Raw genomic sequence first — 23,530 nt, forward strand, 5'->3', positions numbered from 1 at the left:
CAGATTACAGTTGCTTCTTATAGAAAAAATGCATATTGAAACTATTATTAAATTCAACTATATACCTATCTATTTAATACAACATCTCTTCGTCTATAACCACATCTATATCCATGGAGTAAGTAATATGTGGCAATATTAAATCATGCAGAGAAGACATTTTTATTTTCATGATACAGGTTTCTCCAATATGTACATTATTGAAAAATAAATAAATATATTATTATTTTGACAATGATGTTATCCAATTTCAACATTTGTTGAACTCCATGAAGAGGCAAATCTGTTATTATCACAAATCGGAGATAAGATTAAATCACTTCAGTATAAAAAGATGGTTTGATAAATCAAAGACTGATGGAAAGAGATTTCAACAGTTATGTTAACTTACACGTTGTTAAATAAAATATGCGTACCTATAGCTAAAAAAAAAGATAACTATGATAAAAAATTATAGAAAAAAAAATAGTGCGACGTCATTTGCTAAAAATCTATATTGTATTTAAACTTGCTGCGTTTCCACTAGGCAACATTAATCACGTTATATGTTGTAGGTACAACATGATGTGGAAAAGAAGTCGGTTAATTAGCTGGAAATATCGCGTGTTGTTGTGCAAAGTTGCCGTATAGGTTGAGCGTGTGGTTGAGCGTCACAATTCACGCAAATGTTTCCTAGTAGAAACGCGGCTTAACGTTACTATACGTATCTACTTACCTAATTAATTCCATAGGGGAGTGTGCCCTACATAACGTAATCGACTTGCAAATCCTGTAAACTTCAGAAATTGTGGTTATTGGTAATTGGCAAGTTTATGTTCAAGTGAACTTACCCAGTAAACTCTTCATTGCATCTAAATATAATATATAGACTACTTAATACTTAATAATTATTATACCTTGAAAAATCTTTAATGGAAATTTGAAACCATACCTATTTGTTATTTTTTTTATAATGTTTGAGTATTCCGTTGTTATGAATTATAATTTATTCTTACAAAATATTAAGTTATGCATTGAAAGGCAACAGATCTATTAATTTAAGTAAATGGATAGCCGATGACTTGCACCCAGGGCCAATTTTACTATAATAAGCAACGATAAGCAAAGAATGATCAACATCTTATGAAGGATTAATGGGGTTTGCATATTATTTTCCATAATAATATGTTGTATACAAGTTCATTTAACAAATTAAATATTCCAGGTTCCACTTTTTCTCGAAATATTAATAAAATCTTAAGATTATAAATCTCTCCGCATAAACTTTACAAATTATGATACCAATTTCTTTGAATTTTCAATACCAATACCATAGCATCCGATGAGGTAACTAAAATAAAAAAGCAAAAATGTTAATGCCAATGTCTAATTCCTTGTCAACTGTCAAACGTCATATATACAGAGGCAATTTTAATGGCTGCTCGTCGCTGTATTTTCTTAATTTCAACGTGTGAGAAATAAATAATATTCTATTTAGATAAAGATTAAGTCATAATTATTCCATTCAGTGCTTCAAGATTGAACTCAAAACAAGTGAGATATCAGAAATAACGCGACTCTGTTATAAGCAAATCAAGTGGAATTTTTAGTAAGGTAAAGTTATCAATAATTTATTTATATTGTCGTTATTTATCAATGAGACGAATTGGAAATGTGTGACTACGTGCCTTAAGACATATTCTGAGACTTCATTTCCACTACGTAATACAAGCTTGAGGGATGTGTATTAATTTTGTTCGTATTATGAATAACTTCACGTTGAAGGTGAGAATTAAAACGCCGAAAACGAGACAATATATTATATAATTATCATAAATGTTTATGATATATGCATAAAATACTCGTTGGAGATACATATCTTGCATATTCAATCTTAATTTATTAATTGATAAAACAATATGTACTATTGTAATAAGCGGGAATATTATCGTCATAGCTCGTAATAGTCTAAACAAATAGTGATTTACACATAAAGATAAAGATCATGCACATTAGATACAGTTAAACATGTTCTGTTATTGCAATAGTATTGTATTATTATAATTCTAATAAGACTTCATTTGAATCTAATAAGAAAGTTAATGGTAGTTATCATAGAATTATCGTAATTAATGCTTGCAATTAGTAAAATTAACTATTCAAAAGATATCAATGCCGTTGCTGCATAATTTAAACAAAAAAAAAAACAACCACTTGTTTTCTGTAGCACACAATACTACTTAAATAAATATTTCTCAGTCTGTTATTTTATAATACACTAGCTTACCGCCCGCGGCTTCGCCCGCTTTGTCTAAAACCTAATAAATTATATACTAAAACTTGAATCACTTGTTCTATTAATAAAAACCGCATCAAAATCTGTTGCGTAGTTTTAAAGATTTAAGCATACATAGGGACATAGGGACAGAGAAAGCGACTTTGTTTTATACTATGTAGTGATTACTATAGTTGTTTATTCATTACTATTATGAGGAAACTTACATTTCATATCAGAAAATTAGTCTCTTCATCTAAAAAAAAAGTCTTCACACAAACATATTAAAGTAAATATTCTGTATCTGTTTATATTGTTAAAAGAAAAATAAATTACGTTGTTTTTAATTGTATATGTAAAAAATAAAATCATAATATAATAATAAAGACTTGATACTTATCGCATAAAAATAACATGTAACATCTATCCAATTAGAATTATTTATACTTGTAATTAATAATTATACAAGTTGATACTTTTGATATGCAGTGCAGAATATCTGTCAATAATAATCAGTCCCATAATTTGTACCATTTAGGGCCGTTTTTTCAATGCTTGGTTAAAACTTAACCGTCCAATAAAGTATTGCACGATAATATTAAAATGTTACGTAAACTGTCAAATACGGGCAATTAGAATATGTTTTTAAAATGGTAGTTTTATACATTATTCAATGAATAAGTTTTATCCAAGCATTGAAAAAATCGGCCCTTATTTTAATGAATTTTATATTATCCATGTATATATAATGAATTAAAGCTATTGTAGAGTTGTTTTGTTTGCTTGAAACAGGGGTCCAATTTGAAAAATTATTTCACTGTTAGATAGGCTATTTATCGAGGAAGGTTATAGTTAGGCTATATATCATCACTCTTAGACCAATAGAAACGGAGCAATGTGGTAAAACCCTGAGGCACGGCTTGTAAAAGATGATATCAAATCGCTGACCATACTTTTTTCTAATAACATGGTTACCAATATTAATTTTTATTACCTATGGGCGTATTCAGAAAGAAAGCTTGAAACTTATAAGCGCTTATCGGCGCTTGTCATGTTCATATATTTTCCTGTCAGTGCTGTCACCCGCGCAGGAAAATATATGAACATGACAAGCGCCGATAAGCGCTTATAAGTTTCAAGCTTTCTCTCTGAATACTCCCTTTAATGATTTAGAATAAATAAATATGTAATTTATTTGATGTTAATATACTCACACATTAAAATACATAATAAGTACTCCACATAATGTAGATATTGTAAATCGATAATATAAAACTGAACCACAAAATGTGTTGGTAAGTGCATAACTCGAGAACGGCTGAACCTATTTCGTTAATTCTTATTTTATAATATTCCTTGAAGAATAAGGATCCTATGGATAGAAAATATAAACATGCAAATGCAAACAAGCCGGGGCGGACCGCTAGTACACTAGTAAATATTTAAATTAAAATTAAAACCTTTTCATGACATTTAATGAAGTGATTTTAAATATTGAATAACAATGTGCAAAATAGTTTGAAGTGAACAGGAAATGTGATCATGTATAATTTTAGTTTCTCAACATATAGAAAAAAATGCAGCAGTTTTTTTCGTTCAATAGAGAATAACATGAAAAAATTGTTATTAAAAGTTATATTGTTATGTTTAAGTATTAAAAGTGTTATTTTTATCAAAATACCATTAGTGACAAGTTTACTATAAATCCAATTAGTGATGCTTATTTTAACTTGAAGGTAAATGTGACGTCAATAGGTACTATGTGTACCAACTTTATGTTAGTGTGATGTGTGAATAGCAATTATTTATTTTCAGCAACTCAATAATGAATGAAAATACAGATTCGCAGCAACCACCTATAAAGAAAGCCAAATTGGACGAAGCTGATATGTTTTTAACTATCGATAAGTATATTAATCTTATAGAAACTACAGAAAAAACGCTCAAGGTTGTTCTCAATGAGGAAGTATCGGCACCTCTGCCTATAACTAAAGTATATGTTGGACATATTAAAGATGTTAAGGCTATTTCGAAAACTGTCTTGCTTTTAAACGAAAAGATGCCTCTAAAAGAATTACAGCACTTGAAGAGAGTGAAGAAACAAGAAATTGTGCTCTGTCAAAGCAGTTATTTAAAAGATATAAGTATTGAGCAGTATCTGGTAGACTGTGATGAAAAACTAACAGATACTTTTGATTCTTTCAAAGAAATAGGTGTACCGTTGTTACCACCAAAGCTGAAATCGCAATTTGAAGATACTAGGAAGTATTGGCCGTGCAATTTTCATCCAGATAGGTATTTGGAAAAATTGTTCAGTGATAATGTGTTTTCTGCTGAGGAAAATGAACTGCATAGATTGTATATGCGTTTAGTGTTTGTAGTGGCGAAATGGTTTTGTGAAAAGGAGGGTATTTCTATAAATAACGAGACTAATAAGGTTTCTACAGATTTAAATGTGACAGTTATCGTTGATCCAAGTATCAACAGTGTTGTTGCGATAGCCACAGATAACAGAATAAAGCATCCCATTCAACATTCAGCCATGTTGGCCATAGACAATGTTGCGCGAACGCAAAAGGGAGGTGCGTGGGATATCGACCATAAACAAGACGATGATACGTTCATAGATAGGGAATTGTTGACATTTTTGAAAATGGAATTTCGGAATATCAAATTTGGGCACAGAAAGTTTGTAAGCAAACGGGATTCTGAAGGTATAGAGGTATCGGAAGAAGGGCCATATTTATGTACAGGATATTATGTGTATATGTTAAGAGAGCCTTGTATTATGTGTTCCATGGGCTTAGTTCATGCTAGAGCGAAGCGTATATTCTTTTGTTTCGACAATGAAGAAGACGGAGCGTTGAAGTCAAAAGCTAAATTGCAAACTGTAGCGTCGTTGAATCATCACTTTGAAGTGTTTACTGGTTTTTTATAGCATAGGTATTAATTGTCTATGAAATAAGATTAATAATGTTTAATATTTTTTACAATAATGTTTGTATTTTTGACTAAACTTGAAATGATATTCTTTTACAATAAACAATTAAAATAATAGTAGAATTTTATTATCTTAAAACCAATTATTTTAAGTTTGAACTATGCATGAAAGTAATTCATATGCATTTCGTTAATTTCTAAAGCATTATATTATCACAATATTATTAAACAATAACTCAAAAAGTATTGAAACAGTAACTATAATCCATAATCCATAGACAAAATTATGGTGTATACTTTTCTATTGCAAAACTAATTTGTACAAAAACAATAGAGCATCGTGTTAATGTGATAGAATAACTTGATTGTTTATGAAATTAGCGCACATGGCAGTTCTTGTACCAAGTGCGGTATTGCCTCACATATTATTTACTACTTATAGAATTTTCATCTATACTAATATTATAAAGAGGAAAGGTTTGTATGTATGTATGTATGTATGGTTTTCACGCATAAACTACTGGACCGATTTTGATGAAATTTGGCACAGATAATCTTTAGACCCTGAGAAAGAACATAGGCTACCTTTTATTGCGAAATATGTACCACGGGCGAAGCCGGGGCGGACAGCTAGTATAATATGTAGTTACATTCATAACTCTATGTCGCCAAACAAAAAAAATGTACCTTTTAATCGTATCATCACACATCAACATAAGAATTAAAATATTAAATCTACATTTCTAATAGTAGACATTAGTAAAACAGAAAGAGGATAACCGTAGAGGATAAACTTCGTAATATTATTTAGTTGTCGCCTTAAAATTGTAAACACCGCGAGATTGCAAAGTAAGCTATCGAAAAATTGTAATTGGGCTTACAATTTAACGCATTATTTTTCTAAAGATTATAATCTATTAAAGTGAAACCTTTAAATTGTGAATTCATGTGCTAAGGGCACCTTTCCATCTGCAAGAAATGTCCGACAGTCTGTCTGACAGTAGCATGCAATTCTACTTGCAGGTGGAAACGCGGAATTAGACTTATTATTATTCTGTAAAATTGTTGAAGTCAGAGTGACAAAGGGATTAAATTGCTACGTGATTTCCGCAGATTGACTTTCGCATTTATTAGTATTTATTACACCAGACGACCAGATCTTATCTTTGCTCCAATATTTCACAATAATTAATCAAATTTTATTTAATATGAATAGTTACAAACGATTTCTGTGTATACACAATTTAAAAAAATGTCAAAAAGGCTACCAGGAACAGTCATTATGGTTTAACCGGCCCTCAAACTCGCATAATTAATTTGACAGTAAGTAGGTACAATATATTAACTTCTTTATATTTCCCCGCCGTTTTACCTGCATTGCTCTGCTCCTGTTGGTATTAGCGTGATGATTAGCCTCTAGCCTTCCTCGATAAATGGGCTATCTAACACCGAAATAATTTTTCAAATCGGACCAGTAGTTCCTGAGATTAGGGCCTTAAAACAAACAAACTCTTCAGCTTTATAACATCATTAGATATTATTTAGTATAGATTTTTATGAACACATTCTTATCCCACAATAATCACTACATAGTATAAAACAAAGTCGCTTTCTCTGTCCCTATGTCCCTTTGTATGCTTGAATCTTTAAAACTACGCAACGGATTTTGATGCGGTTTTTATAATAGATAGAGTGATTCAAGAGGAAGGTTTTAGTATATAATTTATTAGGTTTTAGACAAAGCAGGCGAAGCCGCGGGCGGTAAGCTAGTTAACTAATATAATACAACTGAAAACTGGCTTTTGATTGAAACTAAAAATAGATTTAAAATTTAAGTCTATACCACTTTTGTGTATTTATATTTGTGACTAATATGTTTTGATTTCGTATCAAATGTTATAGATGCATATATTATGAGCTATGTTTGTATTTATAGGTTGGTAACATATTATATACGAATCGGTTAATCGGAATGAATAGACGACCTTGCCATTCATTGAATAATTTGTTTGATTGAACTTTACGGGGCGTGTACGTGATTAAGTTGTTTATTTATAGCTGTACAATGTACAAATCTATGGAGTCTGAAGATTCCTAGATTGTTAGGGTTCTGAACCACAAGAGGATAAACGGAACCATTAATATAGGATCACTTTGTTGTCCGTCTGTCAGTCTGTTAAGACCCTTTTTCTCAGAAACGCGTGGAGGTATCAAGCAGAAATTTATATGTATACTCAAGTTTACATACAAAAAAATTCGTCAAAATCCGTTACGTAGTTTTCAAGATTTAAACATACATAGGGGCGGGCAGACAGAGACATCGACTTTGTTTTATACTACATATGTAGTTATGTATAAACATGTTTTCCTATCGTTTCTGTGCCTTTTAATGGTCTCACTTGATGTTATTCATAATTATATAATTATTTTACCAATTATTTAAGTATTTGGCCTTCATTTATTATTCGTATTGTGACTTTTTCCCAAAAAATTCGTTAACATTCTAGAACTTATCAGAAAAATAACAGTCTGTTCGTAAATTGAAATGATGTTTCAAAATATTGTTTTCATGTTTTTTCGATAGCACGTGTGTTTTTCATGAATACGATATCATGTATTATAGCTGTAAATTGTTTTTACAATTCAACAGGTTTTAAATAGGTATATTAAAGAAACTCATAATAATATGTTGTATGAACATTTTTCACCAATTACAAAATGTCTATGGTAAATCTATCAACATTATGGCCATAGGCTGTTCTATGACGATTTTTAATCTGTCCTAAAACATTCCGTTGCACCAATTGTAGTGGTCCCCTCATTGTTACAATTTAACTGCAATCCAGAGTCGTGTCGGATTTCTGGCGGTACGCATGCGTCCGATTTGAATTTAAAAAAAAATTAAGCTCATAGTGACAGAATGGAATCGAGATGCGTTCGCGCTATTGATACTTTTTGGTGAGTTTGTTGTCTGTGGTTACTTTTTTTTTGTAGATTATAAATTTGTAATGAGTTTTCTGTTATAAATGTTGTGTCAAGTACGGTCTTCGAAAATTAATTGAATTAAAGCATAATAGTTTATAGTACTATTGGGATATTCCTATTGGAAATATTTCAATTAAACCAAGAAGAGTAGGAATTTCTTTAATTAACAAAATAATTTTTTTATTATTTAATAAATCAACCCCAATAACAATGCGTTAAAAATTATATAATCCTTTTGATTTCCTAACTAGGCGTTTCCATTATTTTAGAAGCATAATAAATGCCTTAAATCGTCACTATCAAAGCATTTCAAAACGTTTTTCTTTATTTGTTTTTTTTTCTGATAATCTAAGCAAATTCTTACTTCTTCCCTCATAAATTTGAAGTATTATTTAATTGACTTTATAATTTTTTTTCTTTATATGCAACAGTCAGAAAAAAAAGACACCATAGACAACGCAAAAAAATTCATTTAAAATTCGAACAGTCTAGAATGCAAAACCGCGCCAAACCCACGGCTACTAGTTTGAACCCAATACAATCAATCCCACTTATTATCTTGACAAGCTCTTATACGATGTTTCCTTATTACCTCCACATAAGGTTGATATTCCATAGCGTTGTATAATTGGCTGGTCAATTGTTAAATAAGGCCCTTCCCTTGACGTTTGACAGAGGTGAAATTGAAAGAACGAGCTGTGTCGTGAAAAAGTGTTGTCATATTTATATTTGTCTATGTCTGTTGTTTAATTGGTGTTCAACGACAATTTTAATTAATTAATAGAAGCTATAGTAGCAGTGAATTAGAAGGATGTAGGCTAAGGATGTAGGTATCGTTAATAGAATTCATAAGACCAATGCCTGTGGCAGAAAAACTATCACTTACCTCATTATTATGATTATAGTTTCAAAAACATGCATACTAAATTTATTTCTAGAGAAAAAAAATGTCTGAAAGTTCAGTAGACAATCCTGAAATTTATTTAAGTCTAGCTTTGCCGTTGCGTCCAATTATCTTGCGAGAACTTCGCGTGAAAGCTGTACCTATTTCCATCCCTTATTTCACTCGTATAAGTTACTAGCTGTGCTCTGCGGTTTTACTCGCATTGCTCCGTTCCTATTGGTCTTTGTGTGATGATATGTATATAGCCTATAGCCTTCCTCGATAAGTGAGATATCTAACACCGAAAGAATTTTTCAAATCGGACCAGTAGTTCCTGATGTTAATGAACTTAGCAGATCATTTTTAGCAGATCAAAAAAAAAATTTGAGTTCTTATCGCGTGCAGTTGAGTTCTACAGTTCCTGATACTTTTTAGAAATAGTTCTGGCGTTTTTACCTTAAAAAACGACATTTGAAAAAATGATCTGCCAACTTCCCGTAGCAGATCATTTTTAGCAGATCAAAAAAAAAATGTGAGTTCTTATCGCGTGCAGTTGAGTTCTACAGTTCCTGATTCTTTTTAGAAATAGTTCTGGCGTTTTTACCTTAACAAACGACATTTGAAAAAACCCGACCTGGACCCAGCTTAACGTGATGCTAAGACGTAATGCTACGACGTGATGCTACGACGTGATGCTACGACGTGATGCTACGACGTGATGCTACGGCGTGATGCTACGCTGTGATGCTACGGCGTGATGCTACGGCGTGATGCTACGGCGTAATGCTACGGCATGTGTTACGGCGTGATGCTACGCTGTGATGCTACGGCGTGATGCTACGGTGTGATGCTACGGCATGATGCTACGGCATGATGCTACGGCGTGATGCTACGGTATGATGCTACGGCATGATGCTATGGCGTGATGCTACGGCGTCATGCTACGGCGTGATGCTACGGCATGATGCTACGGCGTGATGCTACGGCATGATGCTACGGCATGAAGCTACGGCATGAAGCTACAGCATGATGCTACGGCATGATACTACGGCGTTTTGCTACGGCGTGATGCTACGGCATGATGCTACGGCATGGTGCTACGGCGTGATGAAATATGACATAAATAAATTTTCTAGTGTTTCACGCGAGTATTTCTAAAAAGTATCAGGAACTGTAGAACTCAACTGCACGCGATAAGAACTCACATTTTTTTTTGATCTGCTACGGGAAGTTGGCAGATTATTTTTTCAAATGTCGTTTTTTAAGGTAAAAACGCCAGAACTATTTCTAAAAAGTATCAGGAACTGTAGAACTCAACTGCACGCGATAAGAACTCACATTTTTTTTGATCTGCTAAAAATTATCTACTACGGGAAGTTGGCAGATCATTTTTTCAAATGTCGTTTTTTAAGGTAAAAACGCCAGAACTATTTCTTAAAAGTATCAGGAACTGTAGAACTCAACTGCACGCGATAAGAACTCACATTTTTTTTTTGATCTGCTAAAAATGATCTGCTAAGTTCACTAACATTAGTTCCTGAAATTAGCGCGTTCAAACAAACAAACTCTTCAGCTTTATAATTTTAGTATAGATGCGGATTAGATATTATTCTACTATTCAATCAATACTTATGGGCATCAAATGTTTCTTGAGTAGTAGAATACAAACCACTAACAAAATTAGATCGAGGTTTTTTTTTATTTTTTGTTCAATTTTCTCTATAAGCTCCCACGTGTCTGGAATGACAAAGTCTTAAGAATCAGTTTATATACTCTTAAATTCACTATATTGAGACAAATGTGCCATTACGATGCAGCTGATAATATTCAAAGGACGTAATTCTAGATGTTTCAGTCATGTGAGACCGTGGTAAATTGACTTGCAGCTAATTGCGTCTTAACAAACTTCGTACGAATGTACTTAGCTAGATTGATCGAATTTAAGTGCAATCTGGTTAAAAAATTAGTGCCCAAAAGACAACTGTTTCCTTGATACTGTGGTTACTCCCTGAAATACCTTTTGTGGATTCTTACTAAAAGACCTTAGTTTGTCTGGGCACAATAGTAAATCAATCAGGCATAAGATGCGAAATGCTTTCCCCACTTTCCAAAGAGTTACTAAATCATCTCTCTAAATTATATGCCCATTTTGTTCAAGGTAACTGAAATAAAGCGCATCCATTATTGTAAATAGATATGCTCTAAGTTTAAGGACCCAATAATATGACATATCATGTACCAGTTGCGTGATTAAAACAACCCAATTTTCGTTACAGATCACGTGACTGAGCGAGAGATACAAGATCCAATCGGTGCGACAGGGACGGGTATATTTCAATCGGCTGGTCCGTCGAATTCATTAATGGGAATTCATTATTTGATGTTGTAATGAAGATATTTCCCCAGGAGCTGCGGCTTGTTGATTGACTAATTCTTTTGGGCTTCCATTAATGGTGAGGGAATTGGTATTTACGCGTTTGGTTGTGTATGTTTTACGTATTTTAATATCATCCATACTACATAATATTATGTACATGTATCACAGCACACAAAGATACTAGGAAGTATAAATTATATATTGTTTCTGCATAAAGATCGCGTACTTAAAAAGAGGCAGCCTTAAATTCTGATTTTTCCGATGAGAAATAAAACTATATGATATGCATTAAATGCATAGACCATACGAATATCCAATGACTAATTCCAAATAATTTTAAAGTTTTAAGCGAAACGTGAAAACTAATAAAGTGCATCAATATTCAATAGGAAAATGTAAATATTGAAAAGTAGTTTGAAAGGGTAGGATTATGTGCTTTACCCAAAAAGGTTTCAGTTTAGTTTAAACATCTACACGTGGAGTTTTAAAACAAATATTTGCAACCAGGTTTTGATACATTTTTGCTAAGGTTTTTTTAAATCTTATTCGATTATTAGAGGAATTAATTTGACCACTTAGTGGGCTTATAACTGATACCCTATTATCCTGTCAGTTTAAATAATTAGGGTATACATATAATGTAGGTCCCGCAATACATCCGCTAATTTTATATTTAGGTTAACAATCTGAATATGATTTGAATACCACTGTACAAGGTTCCTTATATAATAAAGTATTGAAGTTTGGTAGTAGTAATATGATATGAAAAGGACTAAGGATCCTGATATAATAAATTACTCTCCTTCTCAATTGTAAATGTAGTAGTAAGAGACTTCTAACTATAATTATATTCTCTACTAGCAGTCCGCCCCGGCTTCGCCCGTGGTACATATTTACGTTTTCTCTACATAAAAACCATCCTCGCACTTCAAGGAATATAATAAAAAAAGGATTATCGAAATCGGTTCAGCCGTTCTCGAGTTATGCGCTTACCAACACATTTTGCGATTCATTTTTATATATAAGATATAAATGTGGACTTATTATCCGCCCTATTGAAAATGTTAAAACATCATAGATAAGCAAGTGTGGCTTTGTCTTGCTTCTTTGCCAATATATTAACTCCTAAAGAGCCAGGGCACAGAAACAGTGCGATTTTAATGCGGATATTTAAAGACCTGATCCCCGAAGAAGTACAACAAACAAACAAAAATACTTTATTGTGCACCAATAAATAAAAATTACAAAAGTAAATATATAAAATAAATAGACACAGTTGAGCACAACAGGCGGTCTTATCGCTAAGACAGCGATCTCTTCCAGACAACCTGGTGGTCAAGGAAAAACAGTGAAGAAGTAATTCATATTTAAGCAAATAAAAGGTTATATGAATATCAAACATGAGTCAGTTCGACCTTATTTCCAAGATCACATCACAATTATTAGGAATTCCACCAGTTTCCGATGATTCGCAAAAAACAATCGGATGACAATGAAAATTAAAACCATTCCATGAAAACATGGCGTCACTGAATTCGCCACAATGACTCCGCGAAGCAGCCTCTTAATTGTCCCAATAAATATCAATTAAAAAGCAACGATGAACAAAATGATTGCCTTAAATTGTGCTCCAGGAAGCGAACCTTATCTTGGGACGTATCTTGAGATGCTGAGAAGTTGAAATATGTATGAAAAATGTTTCGATTTTAGAGGCAGGTGTTGAAAGAGATATTAGCTAGTGTGCGCACGTTGATAAATGTGCTTTTTAATTTACAAAAAGAAGAATATGAAAATCTTATTTCCTCTGAAAAGTAAAATGTTACTACAATTTGTAACAATAATGATACGTAACTTATCATATCTTTCCTCGTGGTGAACACTAATAGACATAGAATATTTAGAATTTTTGAAGAGTTTGCTTGCTTGGATATCAAAATATGAATTTGGCATAACAAGAAAATTGAACCTATGTTACCATTTTCAAATTGGTTAAACTATTCAGCAATAGTCATTTTGTGTCCGTAGGTAATGGGATGATTTCATTATTCGTTATAATTGAGCCTTTTGTAATGTCTTCCATTCTGTAGATTTTCTATACAGGGTGTAATCGTTAAGTGTGCACAAGCGATTATTCCGTAACTATTGCAGATATCAAAAAACTTTAAACTGATATCGAAAGTACTTAACCTAATGAGTAAAATGGCCATAATAAATTTTTAAAAATAAAACGAGAAATAACCAAAAATGTTACATTAAACGCTCCCATACAATTTATTTCCCATACATTTTGTATTCATAGTAGATTTTCGAAGTGACGTCCTTATTGTGCAATACAATGAGGAGGTCTATTTACAGTTTCTAAATGAACTTCCCTCCAAATTTGCGAAGTAATTAAAGCAGAAAACCAAAAAAAACAAAAAAAAAGCTAAAATCTTTCATATTAAATGTATAGGTTGTAAATTTATAAAGAATAGAAAAAATTCGATCACGAGGCGGGACTCGAACCCGCATCCTTCGCGCCATTCCGGGGCGGATGCCTCACCAACTCAGCCACTCGTGACCCGCCCGAGTGATCGAATTTATTCTATTCTTTCAGTTTTATGTGTCTGAAGGGACACACCGCGCGCCATCTATTGAGATGATTAACAACCATTTCAACCAATATGAAGCACTTTTCAGTGAATACAATATTGTAACGATGGAACACGACCTTTTTTGTTGAATTTATATTTTTGGTTTTATGCATTCAAATGCTTTATAAATATAAATTTATAAAGAATAGAAAAAATTCGATCACGAGGCGGGACTCGAACCCGCATCCTTCGCGCCATTCCGGGGCGGATGCCTCACCAACTCAGCCACTCGTGACCCGCCCGAGTGATCGAATTTATTCTATTCTTTCAGTTTTATGTGTCTGAAGGGACACACCGCGCGCCATCTATTGAGATGATTAACAACCATTTCAACCAATATGAAGCACTTTTCAGTGAATACAATATTGTAACGATGGAACACGACCTTTTTTGTTGAATTTATATTTTTGGTTTTATGCATTCAAATGCTTTATAAATATAAATTTATAAAGAATAGAAAAAATTCGATCACGAGGCGGGACTCGAACCCGCATCCTTCGCGCCATTCCGGGGCGGATGCCTCACCAACTCAGCCACTCGTGACCCGCCCGAGTGATCGAATTTATTCTATTCTTTCAGTTTTATGTGTCTGAAGGGACACACCGCGCGCCATCTATTGAGATGATTAACAACCATTTCAACCAATATGAAGCACTTTTCAGTGAATACAATATTGTAACGATGGAACACGACCTTTTTTGTTGAATTTATATTTTTGGTTTTATGCATTCAAATGCTTTATAAATATAAATTTATAAAGAATAGAAAAAATTCGATCACGAGGCGGGACTCGAACCCGCATCCTTCGCGCCATTCCGGGGCGGATGCCTCACCAACTCAGCCACTCGTGACCCGCCCGAGTGATCGAATTTATTCTATTCTTTCAGTTTTATGTGTCTGAAGGGACACACCGCGCGCCATCTATTGAGATGATTAACAACCATTTCAACCAATATGAAGCACTTTTCAGTGAATACAATATTGTAACGATGGAACACGACCTTTTTTGTTGAATTTATATTTTTGGTTTTATGCATTCAAATGCTTTATAAATATAAATTTATAAAGAATAGAAAAAATTCGATCACGAGGCGGGACTCGAACCCGCATCCTTCGCGCCATTCCGGGGCGGATGCCTCACCAACTCAGCCACTCGTGACCCGCCCGAGTGATCGAATTTATTCTATTCTTTCAGTTTTATGTGTCTGAAGGGACACACCGCGCGCCATCTATTGAGATGATTAACAACCATTTCAACCAATATGAAGCACTTTTCAGTGAATACAATATTGTAACGATGGAACACGACCTTTTTTGTTGAATTTATATTTTTGGTTTTATGCATTCAAATGCTTTATAAATATAAATTTATAAAGAATAGAAAAAATTCGATCACGAGGCGGGACTCGAACCCGCATCCTTCGCGCCATTCCGGGGCGGATGCCTCACCAACTCAGCCACTCGTGACCCGCCCGAGTGATCGAATTTATTCTATTCTTTCAGTTTTATGTGTCTGAAGGGACACACCGCGCGCCATCTATTGAGATGATTAACAACCATTTCAACCAATATGAAGCACTTTTCAGTGAATACAATATTGTAACGATGGAACACGACCTTTTTTGTTGAATTTATATTTTTGGTTTTATGCATTCAAATGCTTTATAAATATAAATTTATAAAGAATAGAAAAAATTCGATCACGAGGCGGGACTCGAACCCGCATCCTTCGCGCCATTCCGGGGCGGATGCCTCACCAACTCAGCCACTCGTGACCCGCCCGAGTGATCGAATTTATTCTATTCTTTCAGTTTTATGTGTCTGAAGGGACACACCGCGCGCCATCTATTGAGATGATTAACAACCATTTCAACCAATATGAAGCACTTTTCAGTGAATACAATATTGTAACGATGGAACACGACCTTTTTTGTTGAATTTATATTTGTGTTTGTTGAATTTATCTTTATAAATTTATATTTATAAAGCATTTGAATGCATAAAACCAAAAATATAAATTCAACAAAAAAGGTCGTGTTCCATCGTTACAATATTGTATTCACTGAAAAGTGCTTCATATTGGTTGAAATGGTTGTTAATCATCTCAATAGATGGCGCGCGGTGTGTCCCTTCAGACACATAAAACTGAAAGAATAGAATAAATTCGATCACTCGGGCGGGTCACGAGTGGCTGAGTTGGTGAGGCATCCGCCCCGGAATGGCGCGAAGGATGCGGGTTCGAGTCCCGCCTCGTGATCGAATTTTTTCTATTCTTTATAAATTTATATTTATAAAGCATTTGAATGCATAAAACCAAAAATATAAATTCAACAAAAAAGGTCGTGTTCCATCGTTACAATATTGTATTCACTGAAAAGTGCTTCATATTGGTTGAAATGGTTGTTAATCATCTCAATAGATGGCGCGCGGTGTGTCCCTTCAGACACATAAAACTGAAAGAATAGAATAAATTCGATCACTCGGGCGGGTCACGAGTGGCTGAGTTGGTGAGGCATCCGCCCCGGAATGGCGCGAAGGATGCGGGTTCGAGTCCCGCCTCGTGATCGAATTTTTTCTATTCTTTATAAATTTATATTTATAAAGCATTTGAATGCATAAAACCAAAAATATAAATTCAACAAAAAAGGTCGTGTTCCATCGTTACAATATTGTATTCACTGAAAAGTGCTTCATATTGGTTGAAATGGTTGTTAATCATCTCAATAGATGGCGCGCGGTGTGTCCCTTCAGACACATAAAACTGAAAGAATAGAATAAATTCGATCACTCGGGCGGGTCACGAGTGGCTGAGTTGGTGAGGCATCCGCCCCGGAATGGCGCGAAGGATGCGGGTTCGAGTCCCGCCTCGTGATCGAATTTTTTCTATTCTTTATAAATTTATATTTATAAAGCATTTGAATGCATAAAACCAAAAATATAAATTCAACAAAAAAGGTCGTGTTCCATCGTTACAATATTGTATTCACTGAAAAGTGCTTCATATTGGTTGAAATGGTTGTTAATCATCTCAATAGATGGCGCGCGGTGTGTCCCTTCAGACACATAAAACTGAAAGAATAGAATAAATTCGATCACTCGGGCGGGTCACGAGTGGCTGAGTTGGTGAGGCATCCGCCCCGGAATGGCGCGAAGGATGCGGGTTCGAGTCCCGCCTCGTGATCGAATTTTTTCTATTCTTTATAAATTTATATTTATAAAGCATTTGAATGCATAAAACCAAAAATATAAATTCAACAAAAAAGGTCGTGTTCCATCGTTACAATATTGTATTCACTGAAAAGTGCTTCATATTGGTTGAAATGGTTGTTAATCATCTCAATAGATGGCGCGCGGTGTGTCCCTTCAGACACATAAAACTGAAAGAATAGAATAAATTCGATCACTCGGGCGGGTCACGAGTGGCTGAGTTGGTGAGGCATCCGCCCCGGAATGGCGCGAAGGATGCGGGTTCGAGTCCCGCCTCGTGATCGAATTTTTTCTATTCTTTATAAATTTATATTTATAAAGCATTTGAATGCATAAAACCAAAAATATAAATTCAACAAAAAAGGTCGTGTTCCATCGTTACAATATTGTATTCACTGAAAAGTGCTTCATATTGGTTGAAATGGTTGTTAATCATCTCAATAGATGGCGCGCGGTGTGTCCCTTCAGACACATAAAACTGAAAGAATAGAATAAATTCGATCACTCGGGCGGGTCACGAGTGGCTGAGTTGGTGAGGCATCCGCCCCGGAATGGCGCGAAGGATGCGGGTTCGAGTCCCGCCTCGTGATCGAATTTTTTCTATTCTTTATAAATTTATATTTATAAAGCATTTGAATGCATAAAACCAAAAATATAAATTCAACAAAAAAGGTCGTGTTCCATCGTTACAATATTGTATTCACTGAAAAGTGCTTCATATTGGTTGAAATGGTTGTTAATCATCTCAATAGATGGCGCGCGGTGTGTCCCTTCAGACACATAAAACTGAAAGAATAGAATAAATTCGATCACTCGGGCGGGTCACGAGTGGCTGAGTTGGTGAGGCATCCGCCCCGGAATGGCGCGAAGGATGCGGGTTCGAGTCCCGCCTCGTGATCGAATTTTTTCTATTCTTTATAAATTTATATTTATAAAGCATTTGAATGCATAAAACCAAAAATATAAATTCATGTATAGGTTGATCCAAAAGTAATGATAATTGGGTATTTCCTGTGCACATAAAAATATAAAATAAATGTTTTATGCTTGCTCATGTAATCACTAAGTTATCACAAAAAAATTATATCTACAGGCCACGTTTCCAAGTATTAACATTAATTTTAATGTGAACAGTGCGAGCCAGAATGTTTCCCGACGAAAAGAAGAAACAACGATTCGACATTTAGAGGGTGAATTTCTAAATTTTTAATGAGATCAGGATAATTTTTTGTCACGATTTGTGACCATGGGCGTTACCTGGGTTCACCATGTTTATGCTGAAACCAAGAAACAATCAATGGCCTGGATGCGAGCTTCCAAAGTGACGGTGAAGATTTTCAAAGTGAAAATTAGTGGGATAGATTAAAGCCGTAGTAGTTTTTTGGGACGCTGAAGAAATGTGGAATATTTTAAGAAGGTAGCCACTACTACACAGGGCTCTTACTACACAGACCAAATTAAAAGATTGCGGGTAGGTTAGTAAGAAAAAGAGACATGGCAAACTTCGGTCTTGAATGTTGGTTCACCAAGACAACGCACCAGATCACAAAGCGTCAGTTGCGATGGCTGCCAATCAAAAATCGGCATTGAAAATGCTTGAACACCCACCCTGTTTGTAAGATCTAGCTCCTAGTTAATTCTATCTCTTACCTTGGCACAAGAAACACCGTCGATACAAGAAATTTTAAGACGACAGTTTTTGTAGATGAAGTCAAAGTTTTTTTTTTTTCTAAGTTAAGGAAAAAAAATATCGAAGTATATTATATAGTTAGAAGACTATCTAGAGAAATACATAATTATTTTAACTGTAATGACCTTGTTTAATATTGATTATCATTACTTTTGGATCAACCCATGTACATGGGATATTCATATCTCATACTAAATGTATGGGAGGGTTTAAAGTTAATTTTTTAGATATTTCTCGTATTATTTTTAAAAATTTATTATGGCCATTTTACTCATTAGGTTAAGTACTTTCGATATCAGTTTAAAGTTTTTTGATATCTGTAATAGTTACGGAATAATCGCCTGTGCACACTTAACGATTACACCCTGTATAGTAGTATGTTTTATGAGTTTGTATGTAGTATGTTCATCTATTCTGTATATTTTAATGGGATTCCTGAATATAGCTAAGCATACTGTAATGGTATGTTCAAAAGCCTGATATATGCAATTGTGTGGATAATGGCTATGTTTTTATTCAATGAAATGAAATAATTTAGGTAAGTCGTCTTATTTCTAAAACTATACCATATAAAACAATGTCTAAAGAGATCAATACGACCTTGTTTCGTCGTTTAATCGTGAATTTTTCGCAGTCAGGCTTATAGTTTTGACCTATTTAAATCTTAGGAAGTATTATGTTAGTTGATATATTTGGAGAAACGGAATATATACTTCGTTTCTTACAATTACGGTTTGTTATATTATGTCTTTAAAGAATTAAATATCTCAGAACATACAGAACCAAAGACCAGACAAAAGGTACCCAACGCGTTGACCCGTCGTTGCATGACCCTGCCAAGTGATCCCAATACTCCGATGCTCGTGCGCCATTGGCCAAGGAATTAACGACACTTATTCGTATGCCCGCTACCAATTTAGCAATAGAAGTACTCCATACGCCGTCCACGAAATTAACGTTCGCACCGGAAAGCGGCATTTTCGTGGCACGACGAGGATCGCGTACAAAATGGTAGACTAACATGCGAAGACGGTAGTGGTGAGGCGCATGCGAGTAATATTTTCGCCAATATGGCCGGTGATGTGTGAACCTTGCGAGCACTGGACTCGATCCCTGTGGATGCATTGTGTTTGGACTAGGACGGTTTAAGGTGAGGGTTCTGTGTTCAGTTCTGGGTGGAATGGTAATGTAGATTGTGGATTTTTTATTTGATCCAGGTGGCTTTGATACTTGGAAGTTCTGCTGGGTAAGACTTGGAAGAATTGCTCTGGAGGTTTTGAAATTATAGGCATTATGGACATATTCTTAGTTTAATCCAGTTGGAAATCTATCAATTGCATATTTTCGCAACAAATTTTGTTATCTCAGGTTTCATATTTTTTTAAGTATCATCACCGATCTTGAAAAAAACCTGTCTGTGTTTTAGTCGTAAGTTACACGTTCCTCATTTCATTTTTTTGGTTATTTTGACGGTTTTTAATTACGACAGTAATTGTTATTCACGTGTTTTAGTTTGGAATTAAATCGTTATTTCCATTATTAAGGTTTTTTCACTATTCTGAATTTATTTTATTGATTTAACAGGAAAAATAATTAATTAGTCAAAAAATTGTCCAGGAGTAATAATTTTTATATACACATGGATATTTGATCGCACTGTTTCTATCACCACAATTTTGATCTTAATATCTTTGTATGTACCATGTTTTTATGCAATAAATGATTTATTTCACTGACCGGTTGGCTTGGTTGGTAGTGGCCCTGCCTTCCAAGCCAGAGGTCGTGGGTTCGATTCCCACCCGGGGCAAATATTTGTGTGATGAACATAGATGTTTGCTCTGTGTCTGGGTGTTAATTATCTATGTAAGTATTTATTTAAAATTATATATGTATGTTTATCAGCCATCTGGTTTCCATAACACAAGCGAAAGCTTAGTATGGGATCAGATGGTGCCGTGTGTGAAAATTGTCCTGAAATATTTATTATTTATTTATTAATCATGCGCATGGGGCTAATTTCTTCTGTAATTAAGTTAACTTATCCCAAAATCGATTTCTGCTATTTCCCAATATGTATTTCCATATCATATTCTACCTTAGTTATTTTCTGAGCAATATCACTGGAAGGCCTTAGAGATTCGCCAACTTGATTGAGTTATTCATATTATTATTGGCAATTTCGGAGACACGATTCGATTTCAGACATTTTCATATTCTCTATTTCATTCTATTTTAGTCTATTCAGAATCGATTTTGTTTATATACTGGCTTTAAATTCCAAGTTTATGTTGTGGTTGGCAAGTCTATATAAGCATACCTACCTCTTCCCTCCATCTTTTTATTAATCAGGAGCATGGACGCCAGAACAAAGTCATTTAGAAGCGCAAAAAACTATTTTACAAATAATTGTGCTTTTCGAAAGACGTTACGTGAGTTCGTTTTGCACTAGCAATAAGAAATTTATTGTTTTGTACTTTTGTTATTCAAATAGTAAGCATCTGGGCCGATTTTTATGAAATTGTGTACTGGGCAGGTCAGAGAATAGGTAGTTAACTATTTTTATACTGCTATGTGATTATGATGTACTGACAAAAAAAATTATGTTAGCTATCATTGTTACAATATATTGAGATAAAAAAAGATGGATGTTTCTGATTTATATCTTCCTTAACCCATTGACCACCGAGCGGCCCGATCGGGCCGAGACACAATAGATTTTCTATTGTGTCTGTGATCCGAGGACTGGCGGATTAAATTGGTTACCCCTATTATTGCTACAATTGGGGAAATGTACTACAGTTTAATTATTCTAACCTAGGCTTCTTACTTTGTCTTGCGTACTTCGAAAATGTATGCTGTGAACAGATTAAAAAATTAAATATTTATTTAGTTTTTGGTTCATCAAAATTACCACGAAGAATTAGAAAAAATGTTTTTATATTCTTCCCAAGGGAAGATTTATATCAAGAGATGACTCTTGATAACACTCTTTAGGTTTTAGTTATACATTCTTTAGTACCTTCTGAACAACTGCGCCTCATAGAGTCTAATAGAATAAAAGTCTGAATTGAACGAGGAAATTGTTTCCTTCTCGCTCTATTAATTTATTGGCGTGGAGCCTTGACAGTTCGTTAAGTGGTCCATTGTGCGGGAAAGAGACGACGGTATTCGCTCAGCTTCTAAGAGATGAATAATTGCTTTTAAATTTGCGAGAATTGTATCGTTGACTTTGTTAATGATTTGCGTATGTTACAACTAGCGATGTTTGTGTGTTTGAACGTCATTTTAAATCTGAAACACATGAAAAAATATTGATGCAATATAACTTTAAGCAAAATAATTCAAATTGAACATTTAGCGATTCAAAACAGACACAAGGCTGTTTTCTCATTTGAAAAAACTGAAATATCAAAAATAAGCAGTCATGGCGATCCCTTCTATTGAACACGTAATTTTAAAAACCTTCATAATCCTTTTAGTTGTCATAGTAAAAACTAAAAAGCTTAATTTTAGTCGAAAATCATTAGAGTAACAAACGAGTACCTTTTGATAACAATAATACTGCACATAATAACAATAATTTTATTTGTAGGCCACAAAACTGCTGATCTATCTTATTACATAATATATATTTATTACTTTTATCCTACATTTGTTTGATAAACAAACACTTTGAACTCACATTCGTATGTATTTGATTTTGATAAGCATTCTTCGATGTATTTTTCTATATAAATTATTATCAATCAATAATTTAAATGATGACTAGGGCTTTTATTTATAAGTACTAATTGTCCTTAAATCCTGTATATTGCTAATTTCTTAATGTGTAAATTAAATTACTGTTTAGAAGTCAGTACGATCGAATATTTAGTTCTGTCTGTAATAAGAAAGATTTCCCTTAAATTTGAAAAAAACCTACCATTCATATTACCAGAAATCCAGCCTATGTTACATTTAACATTGTTACAAAACAATAAACTATAGAATACGTTACTTCTGTTTGTGCCCAGTGAAATTTCTCCTAAATTTCGAAATTCCTACCTTTTCTCGCCTCCAAAAAAATATAGCTTAGTACGTAACCTATTTTATATAATTATGTACTTCTTAATGCAGTTTCTTGCTGGTTCTTTTCCATAGATACTGCTCTCCGAATAAATGTTTAAATTATGTTATGACGATTCAAAAATGCTTATAGAAGAAGTGTAATTGAATAAATAAATGTTTGAATTTGTAAATTGACCATGTCCCCGTTAATTCCAGGAGCCGTAGCATCCGCCTGTAACCGCAAACCTTTTGCACACGCCACGACCCTGCGTGCCCCATGGAGGCCATGCCCACGCTGCGAACGTATCTAATCGGCAACCGCTTCACGAAGAAAACGTTCCCCGGCCTTGTGCACCACATACAATACCACCTCTGCAGGTCCAGCACAAACATGCTGCTGAAGATTGAAAACCAGCTGCTCCAGAGACACCGGCAGCGAGAGACCACCGGCATTAAGAAGCTGTACAACTCGTTCTTCGTGCTGTTCTAACCGAATCGTCGAATACATTAAAGT

The 23,530-nt window shown here is 34.2% G+C and overlaps 2 protein-coding genes across 3 annotated transcripts; both read left to right on the forward strand.

Moving 5' to 3' along the window:
• Positions 1-1,452: 1,452 nt before the first annotated feature.
• LOC149476232 (uncharacterized) lies at positions 1,453-23,506 on the forward strand. 2 transcript variants are annotated; one of them, XM_089712392.1, is made up of 3 exons: positions 1,453-1,593; positions 11,339-11,515; positions 23,233-23,506. In XM_089712392.1, exon 3 carries the CDS (start codon positions 23,294-23,296, stop codon positions 23,504-23,506), a length of 213 nt encoding a protein of 70 aa, XP_089568518.1. In that variant the 5' UTR covers positions 1,453-1,593; positions 11,339-11,515; positions 23,233-23,293. The 2 variants fall into 2 exon arrangements, with proteins under 2 accessions (XP_089568518.1, XP_089568519.1); XM_089712393.1 differs by lacking the exons at positions 1,453-1,593; positions 11,339-11,515 and adding an exon at positions 19,929-20,119.
• LOC149476233 (tRNA-specific adenosine-34 deaminase regulatory subunit adat3) lies at positions 1,460-5,283 on the forward strand. The gene is made up of 2 exons (XM_089712298.1): positions 1,460-1,593; positions 4,070-5,283. Exon 2 carries the CDS (start codon positions 4,080-4,082, stop codon positions 5,190-5,192), a length of 1,113 nt encoding a protein of 370 aa, XP_089568424.1. The 5' UTR covers positions 1,460-1,593; positions 4,070-4,079; the 3' UTR covers positions 5,193-5,283.
• Positions 23,507-23,530: the final 24 nt, after the last annotated feature.

Source organism: Colias philodice, chromosome 28 (genome assembly GCF_061535455.1).
Source record: "Colias philodice isolate Cphi_HAF_F1 chromosome 28, ilColPhil1 Martin Lab GWU primary, whole genome shotgun sequence".
Taxonomy (NCBI): domain Eukaryota; kingdom Metazoa; phylum Arthropoda; class Insecta; order Lepidoptera; family Pieridae; genus Colias; species Colias philodice.